Source organism: Salmo salar, chromosome ssa07 (assembly GCF_905237065.1).
Source record: "Salmo salar chromosome ssa07, Ssal_v3.1, whole genome shotgun sequence".
Classification (NCBI taxonomy): Eukaryota; Metazoa; Chordata; class Actinopteri; order Salmoniformes; family Salmonidae; genus Salmo; species Salmo salar.
Genome location: NC_059448.1, coordinates 56,409,510 through 56,430,027, shown reverse-complemented (window position 1 = coordinate 56,430,027; position 20,518 = coordinate 56,409,510). Strand labels below are relative to the sequence as shown.

At 49.8% G+C, this 20,518-nt stretch overlaps 1 protein-coding gene across 14 annotated transcripts in view; it reads right to left on the bottom strand.

The window, feature by feature from the left end:
• LOC106609740 (neuron navigator 3) overlaps positions 1 to 20,518 on the bottom strand; it is a 388,938-nt gene that overhangs the window by 107,424 nt on the left and 260,996 nt on the right. For all 14 annotated transcript variants that reach the window (XM_045722334.1, XM_045722323.1, XM_045722324.1 and 11 more), the window contains one exon: positions 13,837 to 13,979. In XM_045722334.1, coding sequence (XP_045578290.1) covers positions 13,837 to 13,979 — 143 coding nt within the window. The remainder of the gene's footprint in view (positions 1 to 13,836; positions 13,980 to 20,518) is intronic.

Genomic DNA, 20,518 nt, shown 5'->3' with positions numbered 1-20,518 from the left:
ATAGGCTGACAGAGCTTTCCCTCACACCATGGAAACAGCCGTGAAAGTTGGGCAACAGAAATGCCATGCTTGATTTGATTTCTTTGTAGGAGTCGCGGGCAACACTGTGATAAGATTGTGAATGAGGGCCGAAGTGTTTGGGATTCAGTACGCGCGGCCAGCGAATGAACCACGTCTTTAAAGATAACAGGGGCTCGAAGGATGCCATTTCATACCAATCGGCTGATGCCACCGCCACCAACGCCCCAGAGAAGAAGTAGAGACTTGGCGTTACCATGGCAACACACTCTTTCACAACCGCTTACTTCATCGGCTGAGAGTGAAATGTCACTTCTGCTGGCTGGACGCTGGACCCTCACACGTCTGCTGCTCATCGCTCACACACCCATCGTGTGGCACGCAAACACACATGCCCCCCCCACACACACACACACACACACACACACACACACACACACACACACACACACACACACACACACACACACACACACACACACACACACACACACACACACACACACACACACACACACACACACACACACACAGTGAGCTGAGTAAATCCCTTGTAATAAACACCAAGTCCCAATATCTGTGAGCCTGCCCTCATTTTCTCTCCCCTTGGACAGCTGGAAGTGTCCCCAATGGCACCCTACTCCCTATATAGTGCACTTAATAGGGAATAGGTTGCCATTTGGGACGCATACCCTGTCACCCTGAGCTGGCCTGCACTAGCCTGCAGCTCTTGCTTTTTACATGATCTCTTCAGACAGGCTCTTCTGCCATGACTAGACTCTCAATTCCCTGTCTTTTGCTAAAGGTTTGGCTGCATCATTGAAATTTCTCTGACATTTCCTTGGAATCGTTTGATTTGACCCCCAAATCTAAAGCCTCCACCCTCGCAGGGATGAGGGGGAGACATCTTATCTACACTGGGCCTAAAGTTGAGTCCTTAGGCTGGGGTCAAACTCTCACTCCCAATGACATAACTCCCCCACTGGCAAACTGTTGAGGAGAGCGACTGGCGACTGGCCATGTTACGCAAGGCTGATTAAAATAGATTGGAAATGCATACAGAGAAAACAATTGATATACACAAAAACATTCTGAATCACACATTAAAACAGACCTGTATCAAGATTAAAGATTGGAATTGCAATATTAAGTACAATATTAAATGCTTAAGTTCCAGGCTGATTCATAAGCATGGACATGACTCCTGAGTTTAACACTGGACTAGTGACTGATAGACAAGCAGCAGACTTCCTCTTCATCCACTTATACACCATGCAATTAGCTCCCCTGGGTCATACTGCCAGTGAGTAGTGAGAGAGAGGGGAGACAGACAACATACTGCCAGTGAGAGAGAGGGGAGACAGACAACATACTGCCAGTGAGAGAGAGGGGAGACAGACAACATACTGCCAGTGAGTAGTGAGAGAGAGGGGAGACAGACAATATACTGCCAGTGAGTAGTGAGAGAGAGGGGAGACAGACAACATACTGCCAGTGAGTAGTGAGAGAGAGAGGAGACAGACAACATACTGCCAGTGAGTAGTGAGAGAGAGAGGAGACAGACAACATACTGCCAGTGAGAGAGAGGGGAGACAGACAACATACTGCCAGTGAGAGAAAGGGGAGACAGACAACATACTGCCAGTGAGAGGGAGGGGAGACAGACAACATACTGCCAGTGAGTAGTGAGAGAGAGGGGAGACAGACAACATACTGCCAGTGAGAGAGAGGGGAGACAGACAACATACTGCCAGTGAGTAGTGAGAGAGAGGAGAGACAGACAACATACTGCCAGTGAGTAGTGAGAGAGAGGAGAGACAGACAACATACTGCCAGTGAGTAGTGAGAGAGAGGGGAGACAGACAACATAATGCCAGTGAGTAGTGAGAGAGAGAGGAGACAGACAACATACTGCCAGTGAGAGAGAGGGGAGACAGACAACATACTGCCAGTGAGAGAAAGGGGAGACAGACAACATACTGCCAGTGAGAGGGAGGGGAGACAGACAACATACTGCCAGTGAGTAGTGAGAGAGAGGGGAGACAGACAACATACTGCCAGTGAGAGAGAGGGGAGACAGACAACATACTGCCAGTGAGTAGTGAGAGAGAGGAGAGACAGACAACATACTGCCAGTGAGTAGTGAGAGAGAGGAGAGACAGACAACATACTGCCAGTGAGTAGTGAGAGAGAGGGGAGACAGACAACATAATGCCAGTGAGTAGTGAGAGAGAGAGGAGACAGACAACATACTGCCAGTGAGAGAGAGGGGAGACAGACAACATACTGCCAGTGAGAGGGAGGGGAGACAGACAACATACTGCCAGTGAGAGAGAGGGGAGACAGACAACATACTGCCAGTGGGTAGTGAGAGAGAGGGGAGACAGACAACATACTGCCAGTGAGAGAGAGGGGAGACAGACAACATACTGCCAGTGGGTAGTGAGAGAGAGGGGAGACAGACAACATACTGCTAGTGAGAGAGAGGGGAGACAGACAACATACTGCCAGTGAGAGAGAGAGGAGACAGACAACATACTGCCAGTGGGTAGTGAGAGAGAGAGGGGAGACAGAAAACATACTGCCAGTGAGAGAGAGGGGAGACAGACAACATACTGCCAGTGAGTAGTGAGAGAGAGGGGAGACAGACAACATACTGCCAGTGAGAGAGAGGGGAGACAGACAACATACTGCCAGTGAGAGAGAGGGGAGACAGACAACATACTGCCAGTGAGAGGGAGGGGAGACAGACAACATACTGCCAGTGAGTAGTGAGAGAGAGGGGAGACAGACAACATACTGCCAGTGAGTAGTGAGAGGGAGGGGAGACAGACAACATACTGCCAGTGAGAGAGAGGGGAGACAGACAACATACTGCCAGTGAGTAGTGAGAGGGAGGGGAGACAGACAACATACTGCCAGTGAGAGGGAGAGGAGACAGACAACATACTGCCAGTGAGAGAGAGGGGAGACAGACAACATACTGCCAGTGAGAGAGAGGGGAGACAGACAACATACTGCCAGTGAGTAGTGAGAGGGAGGGGAGACAGACAACATACTGCCAGTGAGAGAGAGGGGAGACAGACAACATACTGCCAGTGAGAGAGAGTGGAGACAGACAACATACTGCCAGTGAGAGAGAGGGGAGACAGACAACATACTGCCAGTGAGAGAGAGGGGAGACAGACAACATACTGCCAGTGAGTAGTGAGAGAGAGGGGAGACAGACAACATACTGCCAGTGAGAGGGAGGGGAGACAGACAACATACTGCCAGTGAGAGAGAGGGGAGACAGACAACATACTGCCAGTGAGTAGTGAGAGAGAGGGGAGACAGACAACATACTGCCAGTGAGAGGGAGGGGAGACAGACAACATACTGCCAGTGAGTAGTGAGAGAGAGGGGAGACAGACAACATACTGCCAGTGAGAGGGAGGGGAGACAGACAACATACTGCCAGTGAGTAGTGAGAGAGAGGGGAGACAGACAACATACTGCCAGTGAGTAGTGAGAGGGAGGGGAGACAGACAACATACTGCCAGTGAGAGAGAGGGGAGACAGACAACATACTGCCAGTGAGAGAGAGGGGAGACAGACAACATACTGCCAGTGAGAGAGGGGAGACAGACAACATACTGCCAGTGAGAGAGAGGGGAGACAGACAACATACTGCCAGTGAGAGAGGGGAGACAGACAACATACTGCCAGTGAGAGAGAGGGGAGACAGACAACATACTGCCAGTGAGAGGGAGGGGAGACAGACAACATACTGCCAGTGAGAGAGAGGGGAGACAGACAACATACTGCCAGTGGGTAGTGAGAGAGAGGGGAGACAGACAACATACTGCCAGTGAGAGAGAGGGGAGACAGACAACATACTGCCAGTGGGTAGTGAGAGAGAGGGGAGACAGACAACATACTGCTAGTGAGAGAGAGGGGAGACAGACAACATACTGCCAGTGAGAGAGAGAGGAGACAGACAACATACTGCCAGTGGGTAGTGAGAGAGAGAGGGGAGACAGAAAACATACTGCCAGTGAGAGAGAGGGGAGACAGACAACATACTGCCAGTGAGTAGTGAGAGAGAGGGGAGACGGACAACATACTGCCAGTGAGAGAGAGGGGAGACAGACAACATACTGCCAGTGAGAGAGAGGGGAGACAGACAACATACTGCCAGTGAGAGGGAGGGGAGACAGACAACATACTGCCAGTGAGTAGTGAGAGAGAGGGGAGACAGACAACATACTGCCAGTGAGTAGTGAGAGGGAGGGGAGACAGACAACATACTGCCAGTGAGAGAGAGGGGAGACAGACAACATACTGCCAGTGAGTAGTGAGAGGGAGGGGAGACAGACAACATACTGCCAGTGAGAGGGAGAGGAGACAGACAACATACTGCCAGTGAGAGAGAGGGGAGACAGACAACATACTGCCAGTGAGAGAGAGGGGAGACAGACAACATACTGCCAGTGAGTAGTGAGAGGGAGGGGAGACAGACAACATACTGCCAGTGAGAGAGAGGGGAGACAGACAACATACTGCCAGTGAGAGAGAGTGGAGACAGACAACATACTGCCAGTGAGAGAGAGGGGAGACAGACAACATACTGCCAGTGAGAGAGAGGGGAGACAGACAACATACTGCCAGTGAGTAGTGAGAGAGAGGGGAGACAGACAACATACTGCCAGTGAGAGGGAGGGGAGACAGACAACATACTGCCAGTGAGAGAGAGGGGAGACAGACAACATACTGCCAGTGAGTAGTGAGAGAGAGGGGAGACAGACAACATACTGCCAGTGAGAGGGAGGGGAGACAGACAACATACTGCCAGTGAGTAGTGAGAGAGAGGGGAGACAGACAACATACTGCCAGTGAGAGGGAGGGGAGACAGACAACATACTGCCAGTGAGTAGTGAGAGAGAGGGGAGACACACAACATACTGCCAGTGAGTAGTGAGAGGGAGGGGAGACAGACAACATACTGCCAGTGAGAGAGAGGGGAGACAGACAACATACTGCCAGTGAGAGAGAGGGGAGACAGACAACATACTGCCAGTGAGAGAGGGGAGACAGACAACATACTGCCAGTGAGAGAGAGGGGAGACAGACAACATACAGCCAGTGAGAGAGGGGAGACAGACAACATACTGCCAGTGAGAGAGAGGGGAGACAGACAACATACTGCCAATGAGAGAGAGGGGAGACAGACAACATACTGCCAGTGAGAGAGAGGGGAGACAGACAACATACTGCCAGTGAGAGAGAGGGGAGACAGACAACATACTGCCAGTGGGTAGTGAGAGAGAGGGGAGACAGACAACATTCTGCCAGTGAGTAGTGAGAGAGAGGGGAGACAGACGACATACTGCCAGTGGGTAGTGAGAGAGAGAAGGGAGACAGACAACATACTGCCAGTGGGTAGTGAGAGAGAGGGGAGACAGACAACATACTGCCAGTGAGTAGTGAGAGAGAGGGGAGACAGACAACATACTGCCCGTGAGAGAGAGGGGAGACAGACAACATACTGCCAGTGAGTAGTGAGAGAGAGGGGAGACAGACAACATACTGCCAGTGAGTAGTGAGAGAGAGGGGAGACAGACAACATACTGCCAGTGAGTAGTGAGAGAGAGGGGAGACAGACAACATACTGCCAGTGAGTAGTGAGAGAGAGAGGAGACAGACAAACGACACAAACACCAAGAAAGAAGGACCATGGAGTTGGCTGTTCCCACCAGGGGAGACATTAGCTCTGTTTTAGGTGGTAAAGTAGGGTGTGAGTAATGGTTTAAACGGTGGCAAGGGGGTACTGAGGAAACAGAAAAACCTTCACTCCCTTTCTGGATGGGGGATTCATGTGTCCCAAATGGCATCCTATTCTATATATAGTGCACTACTTTTGACTAGAGTCCTATGGGCTGTGCTGAAAAGTAGTGAACTATAAAAGGAATAGGGTGCCATTTGGGAGACAACCACTGTGACAACAGGTCTGGGCAAATGTGACACAGGGGACAGTGAAGGCACTGGTGTAGATCTAGTGGGCTGGCTCTGGCCAAAATAAACAGGGTCGGTGACCGGGGTCTGTTCATGGTTGGTAGACTGTTGTTCTCTGTTAACGTGTATCGGAAGAGGGAGAGAGGGATAACGCGGGAGAGAGAGGGGAGAGGCGTTAAAAGAGAGAGGGAGAGGGTGGGACAGAGAGCGAGAGAGAGAGCGAGAGAGAGAGAGAGAGAGAGAGAGAGAGAGAGTGTGTGTGAAAGAAAAAGAGAGAAAGAAGGTAGGGATGGAGAAGCATGAGGAAAAAGAGGACAGCCCTCCTGCTTTCCCTTTAACTGGCCCTGAACTGAAACTCTTCTAATGCCACATTTACTCCATCCCCCATTCCTTCTCTCCCTCTGTTTTATGGACTGATATACAGTATCCTCTCTTGGTGTTTTATCTACAGACGACCATAACTCTACTGACGACCATAACTCTACTGACGACCATAACGACCATAACTCTACAGACGACCATAACGACCATAACTCTACTGACGACCATAACTCTACTGACGACCATAACGACCATAACTCTACAGACGACCATAACTCTACAGACGACCATAACGACCATAACTCTACAGACGACCATAACGACCATAACTCTACAGACGACCATAACGACCATAACTCTACAGACGACCATAATGACCATAACTCTACAGACGACCGTAACTCCACCGACGACCGTAACTCCACCGACGACCGTAACTCCACCGACGACCGTAACTCCACCGACGACCGTAACTCTACTGACGACCGTAACTCTACCGACGACCATTACTCCACCGACCCCCATTACTCTAACTATGACCGTAACTCCACCGACGACCGTAACTCCACCGACGACCGTAACTCCACCGACGAACGACCGTAACTCCACCGACGAACGACCGTAACTCCACCGACGAACGACCGTAACTCCACCGACGACCGTAACTCCACCGACGACCGTAACTCCACCGACGACCGTAACTCCACCGACGACCGTAACTCCACCGACGACCGTAACTCTGACGACCGTAACTCCACTGACGACCGTAACTCCACCGACGACCGTAACTCCACCGACGACCGTAACTCCACCGGCGACCGTAACTCCACCGACGACCGTAACGACCATAACTCTACCGACGACCTTAACAACCATAACTCTACCAACAACCATAACTCTACCGACGACCATAACGACCATAACTCTACCAACGACCGTAACGACCATAACTCTACCAACGACCGTAACGACCGTAACTCTACCGACGACCGTAACTCTACCGACGACCGTAACTCTACCGACGACTGTAACTCCACCGACGACCATAACTCTGACGACCATAACTCTACCAACGACCGTAACGGCCGTAACTCTACCAACGACCATAACTCTACCAACGACCGTAACGACCATAACTCTACCAACGACCGTAACGGCCGTAACTCTACCAACGACCGTAACGGCCGTAACTCTACCGACGACCGTAACTCTACCGACGACCGTAACTCTACCGACGACCGTAACTCTACCGACGACCATTACTCCACCGACCCCCATTACTCTAACTATGACCGTAACTCCACCGACGACCGTAACGACCATAACTCTACCGACGACCATAACGACCATAACTCTACCAACGACCATAACTCTACCAACGACCGTAACGACCATAACTCTACCAACGACCGTAACGGCCGTAACTCTACTGACGACCGTAACTCTACCGACGACCGTAACTCCACCGACGACCGTAACTCTGACGACCATAACTCTACCAACGACCGTAACGGCCGTAACTCTACCGACGACCATAACTCTACCGACGACCATAACGACCATAACTCTACCGACGACCTTAACAACCATAACTCTACCAACAACCATAACTCTACCGACGACCATAACGACCATAACTCTACCAACGACCATAACTCTACCAACGACCGTAACGGCCGTAACTCTACCGACGACCGTAACTCCACCGACGACCGTAACTCCACCGACGACCGTAACTCCACCGACGACCGTAACGACCATAACTCTACCGACGACCTTAACAACCATAACTCTACCAACAACCATAACTCTACCGACGACCATAACGACCATAACTCTACCAACGACCGTAACGACCATAACTCTACCAACGACTGTAACGACCGTAACTCTACCGACGACCGTAACTCTACCGACGACCGTAACTCTACCGACGACTGTAACTCCACCGACGACCATAACTCTGACGACCATAACTCTACCAACGACCGTAACGGCCGTAACTCTACCAACGACCATAACTCTACCAACGACCGTAACGACCATAACTCTACCAACGACCGTAACGGCCGTAACTCTACCAACGACCGTAACGGCCGTAACTCTACCGACGACCGTAACTCTACCGACGACCGTAACTCTACCGACGACCGTAACTCTACCGACGACCGTAACTCTACCGACGACCATTACTCCACCGACCCCCATTACTCTAACTATGACCGTAACTCCACCGACGACCGTAACGACCATAACTCTACCGACGACCATAACGACCATAACTCTACCAACGACCATAACTCTACCAACGACCGTAACGACCATAACTCTACCAACGACCGTAACGACCATAACTCTACCAACGACCGTAACGGCCGTAACTCTACTGACGACCGTAACTCTACCGACGACCGTAACTCCACCGACGACCGTAACTCTGACGACCATAACTCTACCAACGACCGTAACGGCCGTAACTCTACCGACGACCATAACTCTACCGACGACCATAACGACCATAACTCTACCGACGACCTTAACAACCATAACTCTACCAACAACCATAACTCTACCGACGACCATAACGACCATAACTCTACCAACGACCATAACTCTACCAACGACCGTAACGGCCGTAACTCTACCGACGACCGTAACTCTACCGACGACCGTAACTCTACCGACGACTGTAACTCCACCGACGACCGTAACTCTGACGACCATAACTCTGACGACCATAACTCTACCAACGACCGTAACGACCATAACTCTACCAACGACCGTAACGGCCGTAACTCTACCGATGACCGTAACTCTACCGACGACCGTAACTCTACCGACGACCGTAACTCTACCGACGACCGTAACTCTACTGACGACCATTACTCCACCGACCCCCATTACTCTAACTATGACCGTAACTCCACCGACGACCGTAACTCCACCGACGACCGTAACTCCACCGACGACCGTAACTCCACCGACGACCGTAACTCCTCTGACGATCGTAACTCTGACGACCGTAACTCCACCGACGACCGTAACTCCACCGACGACCGTAACTCCACCGACGACCGTAACTCCACCGACGACCGTAACGACCATAACTCTACCAACGACCGTAACGGCCGTAACTCTACCGACGACCGTAACTCTACCGACGACCGTAACTCTACCGACGACCGTAACTCCACCGACGACCGTAACTCTGACGACCATGACTCTACCAACGACCATAACGGCCGTAACTCTACCGACGACCGTAACTCTACTGACGACCGTAACGACCGTAACTCCACCGACGACCGTAACGACCGTAACTCCACCGACGACCGTAACTCCACCGACGACAGTAACTCCACCGACGACCGTAACTCTACCGACGACCGTAACTCTACCGACAACCTTAACGACCGTAACTCTACCGATGACCGTAGCGACCATAACTATACTGACGACCGTAACGACCATTACTCTACCGACGACCCTAACTCTACAGACGACCCTAACTCTACAGACGACCCTAACTCTACAGACGACCCTAACTCTACCGACGACCTTAACAACCATAACTCTACCAACAACCATAACTCTACCGACGACCATAATGACCGTAACTCTACCGACAACCGTAACTCTATGGACGACCGTAACTCTACAGACGACCCTAACTCTACCGACGACCATTACTCTACCGATGACCATAACGACCGTAACTCTACCGACAACATAACGACCGTAACTCTACCGACGACCGTAACTCTACCGACGACCGTAACTCTACAGACGACCGTAACTCTACAGACGACCGTAACTCTACAGACGACCGTAACTCTACAGACGACCGTAACTCTACCGACGACCATTACTCTACCGATGACCATAATGACCGTAACTCCACCGACGACCGTAACGACCGTAACTCTACCGACGACCGTTACTCTACCGACGACCGTAACTCTACCGACGACCCTAACTCTACCGACGACCGTAACTCTGACGACCATAACTCTACCGACGACCATAACGACCGTAACTCTACCAACGACCATAACTCTACCAACGACCGTAACGACCATAACTCTACCAACGACCGTAACGGCCGTAACTCTACCGACGACCGTAACTCCACCGACGACCGTAACGACCGTAACTCCACCGACGACCGTAACGACCGTAACTCCACCGACGACCGTAACTCCACCGACGACCGTAACTCTACCGACGACCGTAACTCTACCGACGACCGTAACTCTACCGACGACCGTAACTCTACCGACGACCGTAACTCCACCGACGACCGTAACTCCACCGACGACCGTAACTCCACCAACGACCGTAACTCCACCGGCAACCGTAACTCCACCGACAACCTTAACGACCGTAACTCTACCGATGACCGTAGCGACCATAACTATACTGACGACCGTAACGACCATTACTCTACCGACGACCCTAACTCTACAGACGACCCTAACTCTACAGACGACCCTAACTCTACAGACGACCCTAACTCTACAGACGACCCTAACTCTACCGACGACCTTAACAACCATAACTCTACCAACAACCATAACTCTACCGACGACCATAACGACCGTAACTCTACCGACAACCGTAACTCTATGGACGACCGTAACTCTACCGACGACCGTAACTCTACCGATGACCATAACGACCGTAACTCTACCGACAACATAACGACCGTAACTCTACCGACAACCGTAACTCTACCGACGACCGTAACTCTACAGACGACCGTAACTCTACAGACGACCGTAACTCTACAGACGACCGTAACTCTACAGACGACCCTAACTCTACCGACGACCATTACTCTACCGATGACCATAACGACCGTAACTCTACCGACGACCATTACTCTACCGACGACCGTAACTCTACCGACGACCGTAACTCTACCGACGACCGTAACTCTACCGACGACCGTTACTCTACCGACGACCGTAACTCTACCGACGACCCTAACTCTACCGACGACCCTAACTCTACCGACGACCCTAACTCTACCGACGACCCTAACTCTACCGACGACCGTAACTCTACCGACGACCGTAACTCTACAGACGACCGTAACTCTACAGACGACCCTAACTCTACAGACGACCCTAACTCTACCGATGACCATAACGACCGTAACTCTACCGACGACCATTACTCTACCGATGACCATAACGACCGTAACTCTACCGACAACATAACGACCATAACTCTACCGACAACAGTAACTCTACCGACGACCGTAACTCTACCGACGACCGTAACTCTACCGACGACCGTAACTCTACCGACGACCGTAACTCCACCGACGACCGTAACTCCACCGACGACCGTAACTCCACCGACGACCGTAACTCCACCGACGACCGTAACTCTACCGATGACCGTAACTCCACCGACGACCGTAACGACCGTAACTCTACCGACGACCGTAACTCTACCGACGACCGTAACTCTACCGACGACCGTAACTCTACCGACGACCGTAACTCTACCGACGACCGTAACTCCACCGACGACCGTAACTCCACCGACGACCGTAACTCCACCGACGACCGTAACTCTACCGACGACCGTAACTCTACCGACGACCGTAACTCTACCGACGACCGTAACTCTACCGACGACCGTAACTCTACAGACGACCGTAACTCTACAGACGACCGTAACTCTACAGACGACCCTAACTCTACCGACGACCATTACTCTACCGATGACCATAACGACCGTAACTCTACCAACAACATAATGACCGTAACTCTACAAACAACCGTAACTCTACCGACGACCGTAACTCTACAGACGACCGTAACTCTACAGACGACCGTAACTCTACAGACGACCGTAACTCTACAGACGACCGTAACTCTACAGACGACCGTAACTCTACAGACGACCCTAACTCTACCGACGACCATTACTCTACCGATGACCATAACGACCGTAACTCTACCGACAACATAACGACCATAACTCTACCGACGACCATAACTCTACCGACGACCGTAACTCTACCGACGACCCTAACTCTACCGACGACCCTAACTCTACCGACGACCCTAACTCTACCGACGACCCTAACTCTACAGACGACCCTAACTCTACCGATGACCATAACGACCGTAACTCTACCGACGACCATTACTCTACCGATGACCATAACGACCGTAACTCTACCGACAACATAACGACCATAACTCTACCGACGACCGTAACTCTACCGACGACCGTAACTCTACCGACGACCGTAACTCTCCCGACGACCGTAACTCTCCCGACGACCGTAACTCTACCGACGACCGTAACTCTACCGACGACCGTAACTCCACCGACGACCGTAACTCCACCGACGACCGTAACTCCACCGACGACCGTAACGACCGTAACTCCACCGACGACCGTAACGACCGTAACTCTACCGACGACCGTTACTCTACCGACGACCGTTACTCTACCGACGACCGTTACTCTACCGACGACCGTAACTCTACCGATGACCGTAACTCTACCGACGACCATAACTCTACCGTCGACCATAACTCTACCGACGACCATAACTCTACCGACGACTGTAAGTCCCCTGACGACCATTACTCCATTGACGACCATAACTCTGTGATAGTGACAGAGGGATGAAGGAAGACGTGACTGTAAAGGGAATGGTACCACCACTGTACGATCATTGTAAAATACTGATAGACAAATATTCAATATCTACGAGCATAATGTAAGCTTAAAGAACCACCAGGTAGGGGCTTGTTAAGAAAAGAGCCTTGTTGAAGCCTCTTTTTCCCCAAGCCCATAGGGCCCTGGTCAAAAGTAATGCACTATATAGGGAACAGGCTACCATTCGGGACACAGACAAATCATTTCATCCACTTACTTTCGGATAAAAGTAATATGACAATAATAAAATAAAGAAAGCGAGTGTGTGACAAAATGTGTCATGATGTGATTCAGCCCCACAGCCCCGCAGTCTAACCACTACCACTCACCATGCTGTGAAATGCACCATCTTTCCTTCTCCCTAAAGGAATACCCTACAACTCTGGTAAACTACACTGCTGATATGATTCAGCAGACTGGTTAATGTGGAGTGTGCTGGCATGCGTTGCTCTGTCCAGCCCACTGTGTTTATCAGTGGCGCCACCTAGTGCATGTTGTGGACCATGCGCTCAAAAATATAAATGCTGAATGGTACTGACCGACCCTGAGGAAAACAGCTGTAGAAACGCAGGGGTAATTCTAAGACACTACAGGTTTTCCTGATCCTGTTTAAACCTTATGGAAGGTGAGTTTAGACACGGCCATATCACCATTTTCACACTATTGTGCTGATCCTAATCAAACTGCGCTGGTTTTACATTGTGTCTTTTTCATCAAGGTTCCAGCAACCGTGTAACCAGGCTAGATTAGAACAGTTTGGTTCGGCTCGGCTCATACGGCTCACGCCTGCTTCTACCTGATTCTAGGTTCACCTACCTCTGTCATTGCCACTAGCATACTGGAGAGGCTTGCTCTTATCGATGCTGTTAAAGCTCTGACTCCTCCTGTTGAGGTTGGAGGATCCTTGGCCCTTGGGGACCCCGCTGCCTGCAGCGGACACCCTGGTCGGCCCTGGCAACCTGCAGACGAAAACACAGCAGGGTGAGGAGAAAGCGTGAACACACACAGAGCAACAAAAAGAAAAGTCTAGCTAGGTAATGTGTTTGTGTTGTGCTGAAAGGACCATTATGTTCTCTCTGGGACATGCATAAGAGGCCACACACGGATACGCAGATGTAAGCGCAAGCACGCACACACACACACACACACACACACACACACACACACACACACACACACACACACACACACACACACACACACACACACACACACACACACACACACACACACACACACACACACACACACCTAGTGTTGTGCTGAAAGGACTACATGTATTCTCAGGGACACACACAAGAGAATACACACTTCAGCATCTGTGGGCAAATTGTCTAATGTGGATGTTTACTTCTGATGCCACAGCTGGAGCGCAGTCATAAATCCCAGAGGGGGGAGAGGCCATAGGCTCATTATTCCATTAGAGACTCGTTAAAGCATGCTAACGGATCTCACAGTCCACTACACTGACAGAGCAAGGTCTTCTCAGTACTGCACCCAAACAACCTCCTGATTGGTTAAACACTGAGATGAACCAATCAGCATGGTTAAAAGGCTCAGTGTAACACGCATGGAATGCACCCACAGTCCTTGAGTCAAGCTGGACACTTCAATGCATCTGGTGAGGTAACTGCCTTGGGCATGAATAAATTAATGGTCATCATGAATGGTCCTTTTCTGGGAACTTTTACTTTGTTTTGGATGTTTTATCAGTGAGGTAATTGACCTGGAAAATATGTTGCTGACGTCCAACTTTGCAGATGGACTCGTTGACCTTTACGAGGAAGTGAAATCTATACAAATCTGCTTTTGTCCTGGAAAAACATGATCACATCTCAAAGAAAATGATCTAATCACATGACCATTACCATATATCTTTATGAAGTTCATACAGTTTTGATTACCGGTCCGCAAAACACACAAAACCTTCATTCATGCCCCAAACACACAACCTCTAAGCCTCTTTAGAGTGATACAGAAAAAACAAATCTGGTTTGAGAGAGAGAGAGAGAGAGAGAGAGAGAGAGAGAGAGAGAGAGAGAGAGAGAGAGAGAGAGAGAGAGAGAGAGAGAGAGAGAGACCTGGTGAACAGTATGAACTGCTCTGTGTTGTTGTTTCATGAAAGATGCTAAGCCCATTTCCTCATGGGGATTCCATCATCTAAACTACCCCACTATCCAATCCACATCATTTATGACTGGCCCTTTAAAACTGACACTCCTAAAAGCTTGGCAATTAAAGGGGAGTATGGGAGTTTAATTAGGCATCGTAACCCTGGACAAAGAGACTTAACAACAGGGCATAAACCTGTCACAGAAGCAGACTGAGGAAGCTTGAGGGACTAGATGGCAATGTGAAGTAATGGCTAAGGGTCAAAACAACACAACCAGAGAATTAACATCTTAGCCCTGCGGTAATGCATCTAGGGAAACGACTCTATTAAGTCCCAAATGACAACCTATTCCCTTTATAGTGCTACTTACAGTAGGGCTCTGGTCAAAAGTAGTGCACTATATAGGAACTAGGGTGTCATTTGAGATGCAACCTCTCTCTCTCCTACTGAATTTAAACCACATAGAGGAGACAGTCTGTTTGATAGTAAACATGACTGTGTGTGTCAAACAGACAATAAAACACACATTCCGAATTGGGTACGTATGCGTCTAAAATTGTGGTGGCAGAAATCATACTGTGACGAATAAACGTGCACCTTTTTCTTTCTGTTTCAGAGTAAAAAGCCAACTCGCAATGCAACCAAGACAATGGACTGGTCCCGACTGAGTCAATCCATACGTCATGTTATGATTGATGGAACAAGAGTAACACAAACTCCTTCTGTTGTGACGTAGGAGTCTCTTAACTCCAGTCTTCAACCCAAGGATCAATGCATTACTCAACGTCTGTGTCCCAAACGGCACCCTACAATGTCTTGGTCCAGTGACTGAGGAGTCTGGGTGGTTCTAGACATCATTGGGCTGGAAACGGACGGATGGTAAAATGAAAAACCAGGTGATGTAGATATGCTAGAAGCTCCATCCACTTTGGTAATGATACAGGGTTGTGGGTTCGATTCCCACGGGGGACCAGTACGGGGGGAAAAAATTTTATGAAATGTATGCATTCACTACTGTAAGTCGCTCTGGATAAGAGCGTCTGCTAAATGACTAAAATGTAAATGTAAAAAATGATACACTTTCATCACCCTGTCAATACATATTTCACCACATCCTGCCACCAATGCATCATGATCAGAAATAATAACATCCTACTAAGATATAATCCTAACTAAGATGTATCTGATGTCCCTCCTGGCTGCCTGTGTTCCAAATGGCTCCCTAGTCCTTATTTAGTGAACTATTTCTGACCAGTGCCATTTGGGATGCACCCGGGGTCTCCAGCACTCAGTTCTATTTTTAAGACGGGGAAGAGGGTGGCCAGACACATTATTCCCCCTGTCAGTCAGGGCTAGAGGAAACGGCTTCAAACTGACAGGGTGTCTCTGTGCTCACTGCAAAACAACCCCCCCCCCCTCCAAAAAAAAGAAAATGGGACAGATAACAGACTCAATACACACATGTACAAACACATGCAACCACCGACCCACCCACCCAGGCTGAGAGGGGCACCTGGAGACCCGTGAGCTGAATAAGCATGACTTCATGAGTGAATGTGTGTAATGTCAAATAGGTAATGTCAAATATATCCCGGCAGGAGGGATTGGGGGGGGGTGGGCAGAGAGAGAGAGGAGATGGAGCGAGAGCGCCCACTTGAACAGAAGACCCTGCCATATGCTCAGACCATTATCTATATTAGTGAGAGAGAGCGTGTGTGTGTCTCTGTCTGTGTGTGTGTGTGTGTGTGTGTGTGTGTGTGTGTGTGTGTGTGTGTGTGTGTGTGTGTGTGTGTGTGTGTGTGTGTGTGTGTGTTTGACAGTACATACCTATGCGAAAGATAAGGAGTATTATCAGTATGAGACACAGTATGTATAAAACAAAATGTGTGTGTGTGTGTGTGTGTGTCTGCTTCTGGCTGGAAGCTCAGGGGAGTCAGTCAAATTGAATAACAGGTTTCTTAGCAAGTCAGCACGTCTGTCGCTGTATATTCAGGACAATTACCAAAGCTTCCCTGGAATCGCTTCTATCAGCATCACAGACAGGTGCTCTAGGCTGCGGACAAGCTGTCAAACACCGCCCCCTGCTGCGAACACGCTGAATTTAAATGGCAATTTATTTTTTAAAGTGCTGTTAGTTGAGGGTGAGATGCCGAAACACTGTCAACACACCAGGGTGTATCCATTAGTGCACACTATAGCAAAATGAAACAAAATGCTTTGCAACAGAAAACGTTTTCCAACGAAAAACAAGGGTTTCTTATTGAACAAGTTCAGGTAGTCCCTCCCCATTTGTCTTTTTGCTTCTGCTTGGTTCCTAGTGAATAGGACCCAGGTAAGGTTTGCTGAGAGAGTGGAGTAGGGATTTTAAGCTCAAAATCAATTGAAGAGGCTTGTTTGCACACTTTACACAGCTCTAGGAGCATAGAGGAAACACTTTACACAGCTCTAGGAGCACAGAGGAAACCCTTTACACAGCTCTAGGAGCACAGAGGAAACACTTTACACAGCTCTAGGAGCATAGAGGATACACTTTACACAGCTCTAGGAGCATAGAGGAAACACTTTACACAGCTCTAGGAGCACAGAGGAAACACTTTACACAGCTCTAGGAGCATGGAGGAAACACTTTACACAGCTCTAGGAGCATAGAGGAAACACTTTACACAGCTCTAGGAGCATAGAGGCAACACTTTAATAGTAGAGAAAGAAACTCCAGCACACTGGCATTCCTGTTTGCCCCACAATGTGTTTAGTGGTTGGAGATCCATTAAATGCATCGTGGAGCAATAGTTGGAGAGTTGCTTGAGTTTCTTTTTCAAGGCACAATATCCTCACATATAAAACTGCCAAGGTAGCAACAGAACTAAGGCCTTCAGCCAATCAAACACAGGAGCTTTCACAAACGTGTGAGGCTACCATTGTGCTGGGAACTCACATTGACTGTATTTCCTGAATAATGTTGTTGACATTAAAATCCCCCTGGGGGTGTAGGCTAGTACCTCACAATAAAACAACTGTTCATGCCCAATGGTTATCCTCCGAAGTAAATCGAAGGTACATTTTATGGCCACAAACTGAAACTACAGGGCTAATGTCTTCATGTACAATACTTTTAGTGAATGATATCATTTGGCACATTTCTACCCTGACCCCTTCCAATTCATGGAAGAAAACGTGCACTCTTCATCAACGATGTAGTTCGTTTCAAGTTACGGGAGCAGATCACGTGACCACTAGTTTTTATTTTCACATATCAATCTGCATCAGGAAAAATCTGTCATTTTAATCATTCTATTCATTTTAATTCAAGTGTTAGTGGGATTTTCATCGGCAGAGGAGGAAACACTCCCCGATCCAAGGAAACGCGCCCCGATCCAAGGAAACGCGCCCCGATCCAAGGAAACGCGCCCCGATCCAAGGAAACGCGCCCCGATCCAAGGAAACGCGCCCGATCCAAGGAAACGCGCCCGATCCAAGGAAACGCGCCCGATCCAAGGAAACACGCCCCGATCCAAGGAAAGACGCCCGATCCAAGGAAACACGCCCCCGATCCAAGGAAAGACGCCCGATCCAAGGAAACGCGCCCGATCCAAGGAAACACGCCCCCGATCCAAGGAAAGACGCCCGATCCAAGGAAACGCGCCCGATCCAAGGAAACACGCCCCGATCCAAGGAAAGACGCCCGATCCAAAGAAACGCGCTCCGATCCAAAGAAAGACGCCCGATCCAAAGAAACGCGCTCCGATCCAAAGAAACAAGCCCCGATTCAAGGAAACGCGCCCGGATCCAAGGAAACACGCCCCTATCCAAGGAAAGACGCCCGATCCAAGGAAACGCGCCCGATCCAAGAAAAGACGCCCGATCCAAAGAAACGCGCTCCGATCCAAAGAAACGATCCCCGATTCAAGGAAAGGCGCCCCGATCCAAGGAAAGGCGCCCCGATCCAAGGAAAGACGCCCCGATCCAAGGAAACATGCTCCGGTCTAAGGGACCACCCTCAGATCCACATCAACGGGACTGCAGTAGAGAGAGTCAGCAGTGTTAAGTTCCTCTGCATTCACATCACCGAGGACGACATGGACCAACAACACTCGTGGCAAGAGGGCACAGCAGTGTCTACTTCCTAAGGTGGCCTCTCCAAATACTACCGCTGCACCATCGAGAGCGTCCTGACCAGTTACACCACGGCGCTCCAGCGGGTGGTGAAGACGGCCCACACATACGTGCTACACACGCGCTACACACACACACACACACACACACACACACACACACACACACACACACACACACACACACACACACACACACACACACACACACACGCTACACATCACAACCAGACTCATATTTACAGTACTATTTACAATCCCTGCTTTCTCTGATACATGTGTAAATATTGGATATATATTCCCTTAGTTAACAGCTGTGTTTAAGAGCAAAGCAGCTTGTACACAGCTATTCAGCAACAACACCAGCTGACGGGTTGTCAATGTTGTGAGGGGGAATACCACCCATAGGGTTGGCAATGCTCTGAAGGGGAATACCACCCATAGGCTTGTCAATGCTGTGAAGGGGAATACCACCCATAGGCTTGTCAATGCTGTGAAGGGGAATACCACCCATAGGCTTGTCAATGCTGTGAAGGGGAATACCACCCATAGGCTTGTCAATGCTGTGAAGGGGAATACCACCCATAGGCTTGTCAATGCTGTGAAGGGGAATACCACCCATAGGGTTGTCAATGCTGTGAAGGGGAATACCACCCATAGGGTTGGCAATGCTGTGAAGGGGAATACCACCCATAGGGTTGTCAATGCTGTGAAGGGGAATACCACCCATAGGGTTGGCAATGCTGTGAAGGGGAATACCACCCATAGGGTTGGCAATGCTGTGAAGGGGAATACCACCCATAGGGTTGGCAATGCTGCGAAGGGGAATACCACCCATAGGGTTGTCAATGCTCTGAAGGGGAATACCACCCATAGGCTTGTCAATGCTGTGAAGGGGAATACCACCCATAGGGTTGGCAATGCTCTGAAGGGGAATACCACCCATAGGCTTGTCAATGCTGTGAAGGAGAATACCACCCATAGGCTTGTCAATGCTCTGAAGGGGAATACAACCCACAGGGTTGTCAATGCTGTCCAGCACATATTTCACATAGCTTGGCGGGGTTTGCGTTAAGTAATTTGCCAGCACGCTGGTTCCCACCAGCCACTACCGTCAAAGGAGAAACAAATGCTCTGGGAGCCAGACAACTGGCCTGGTGAAGTATAGGAGCCTGGAACTGGCTGGAAGCAACCACAGCAAGTCATTCTGTTCAATGCAGCATTCGGTAAAATGGCCCCTAATCCACATAGGCTTGAGTTTAATGGCTCACGC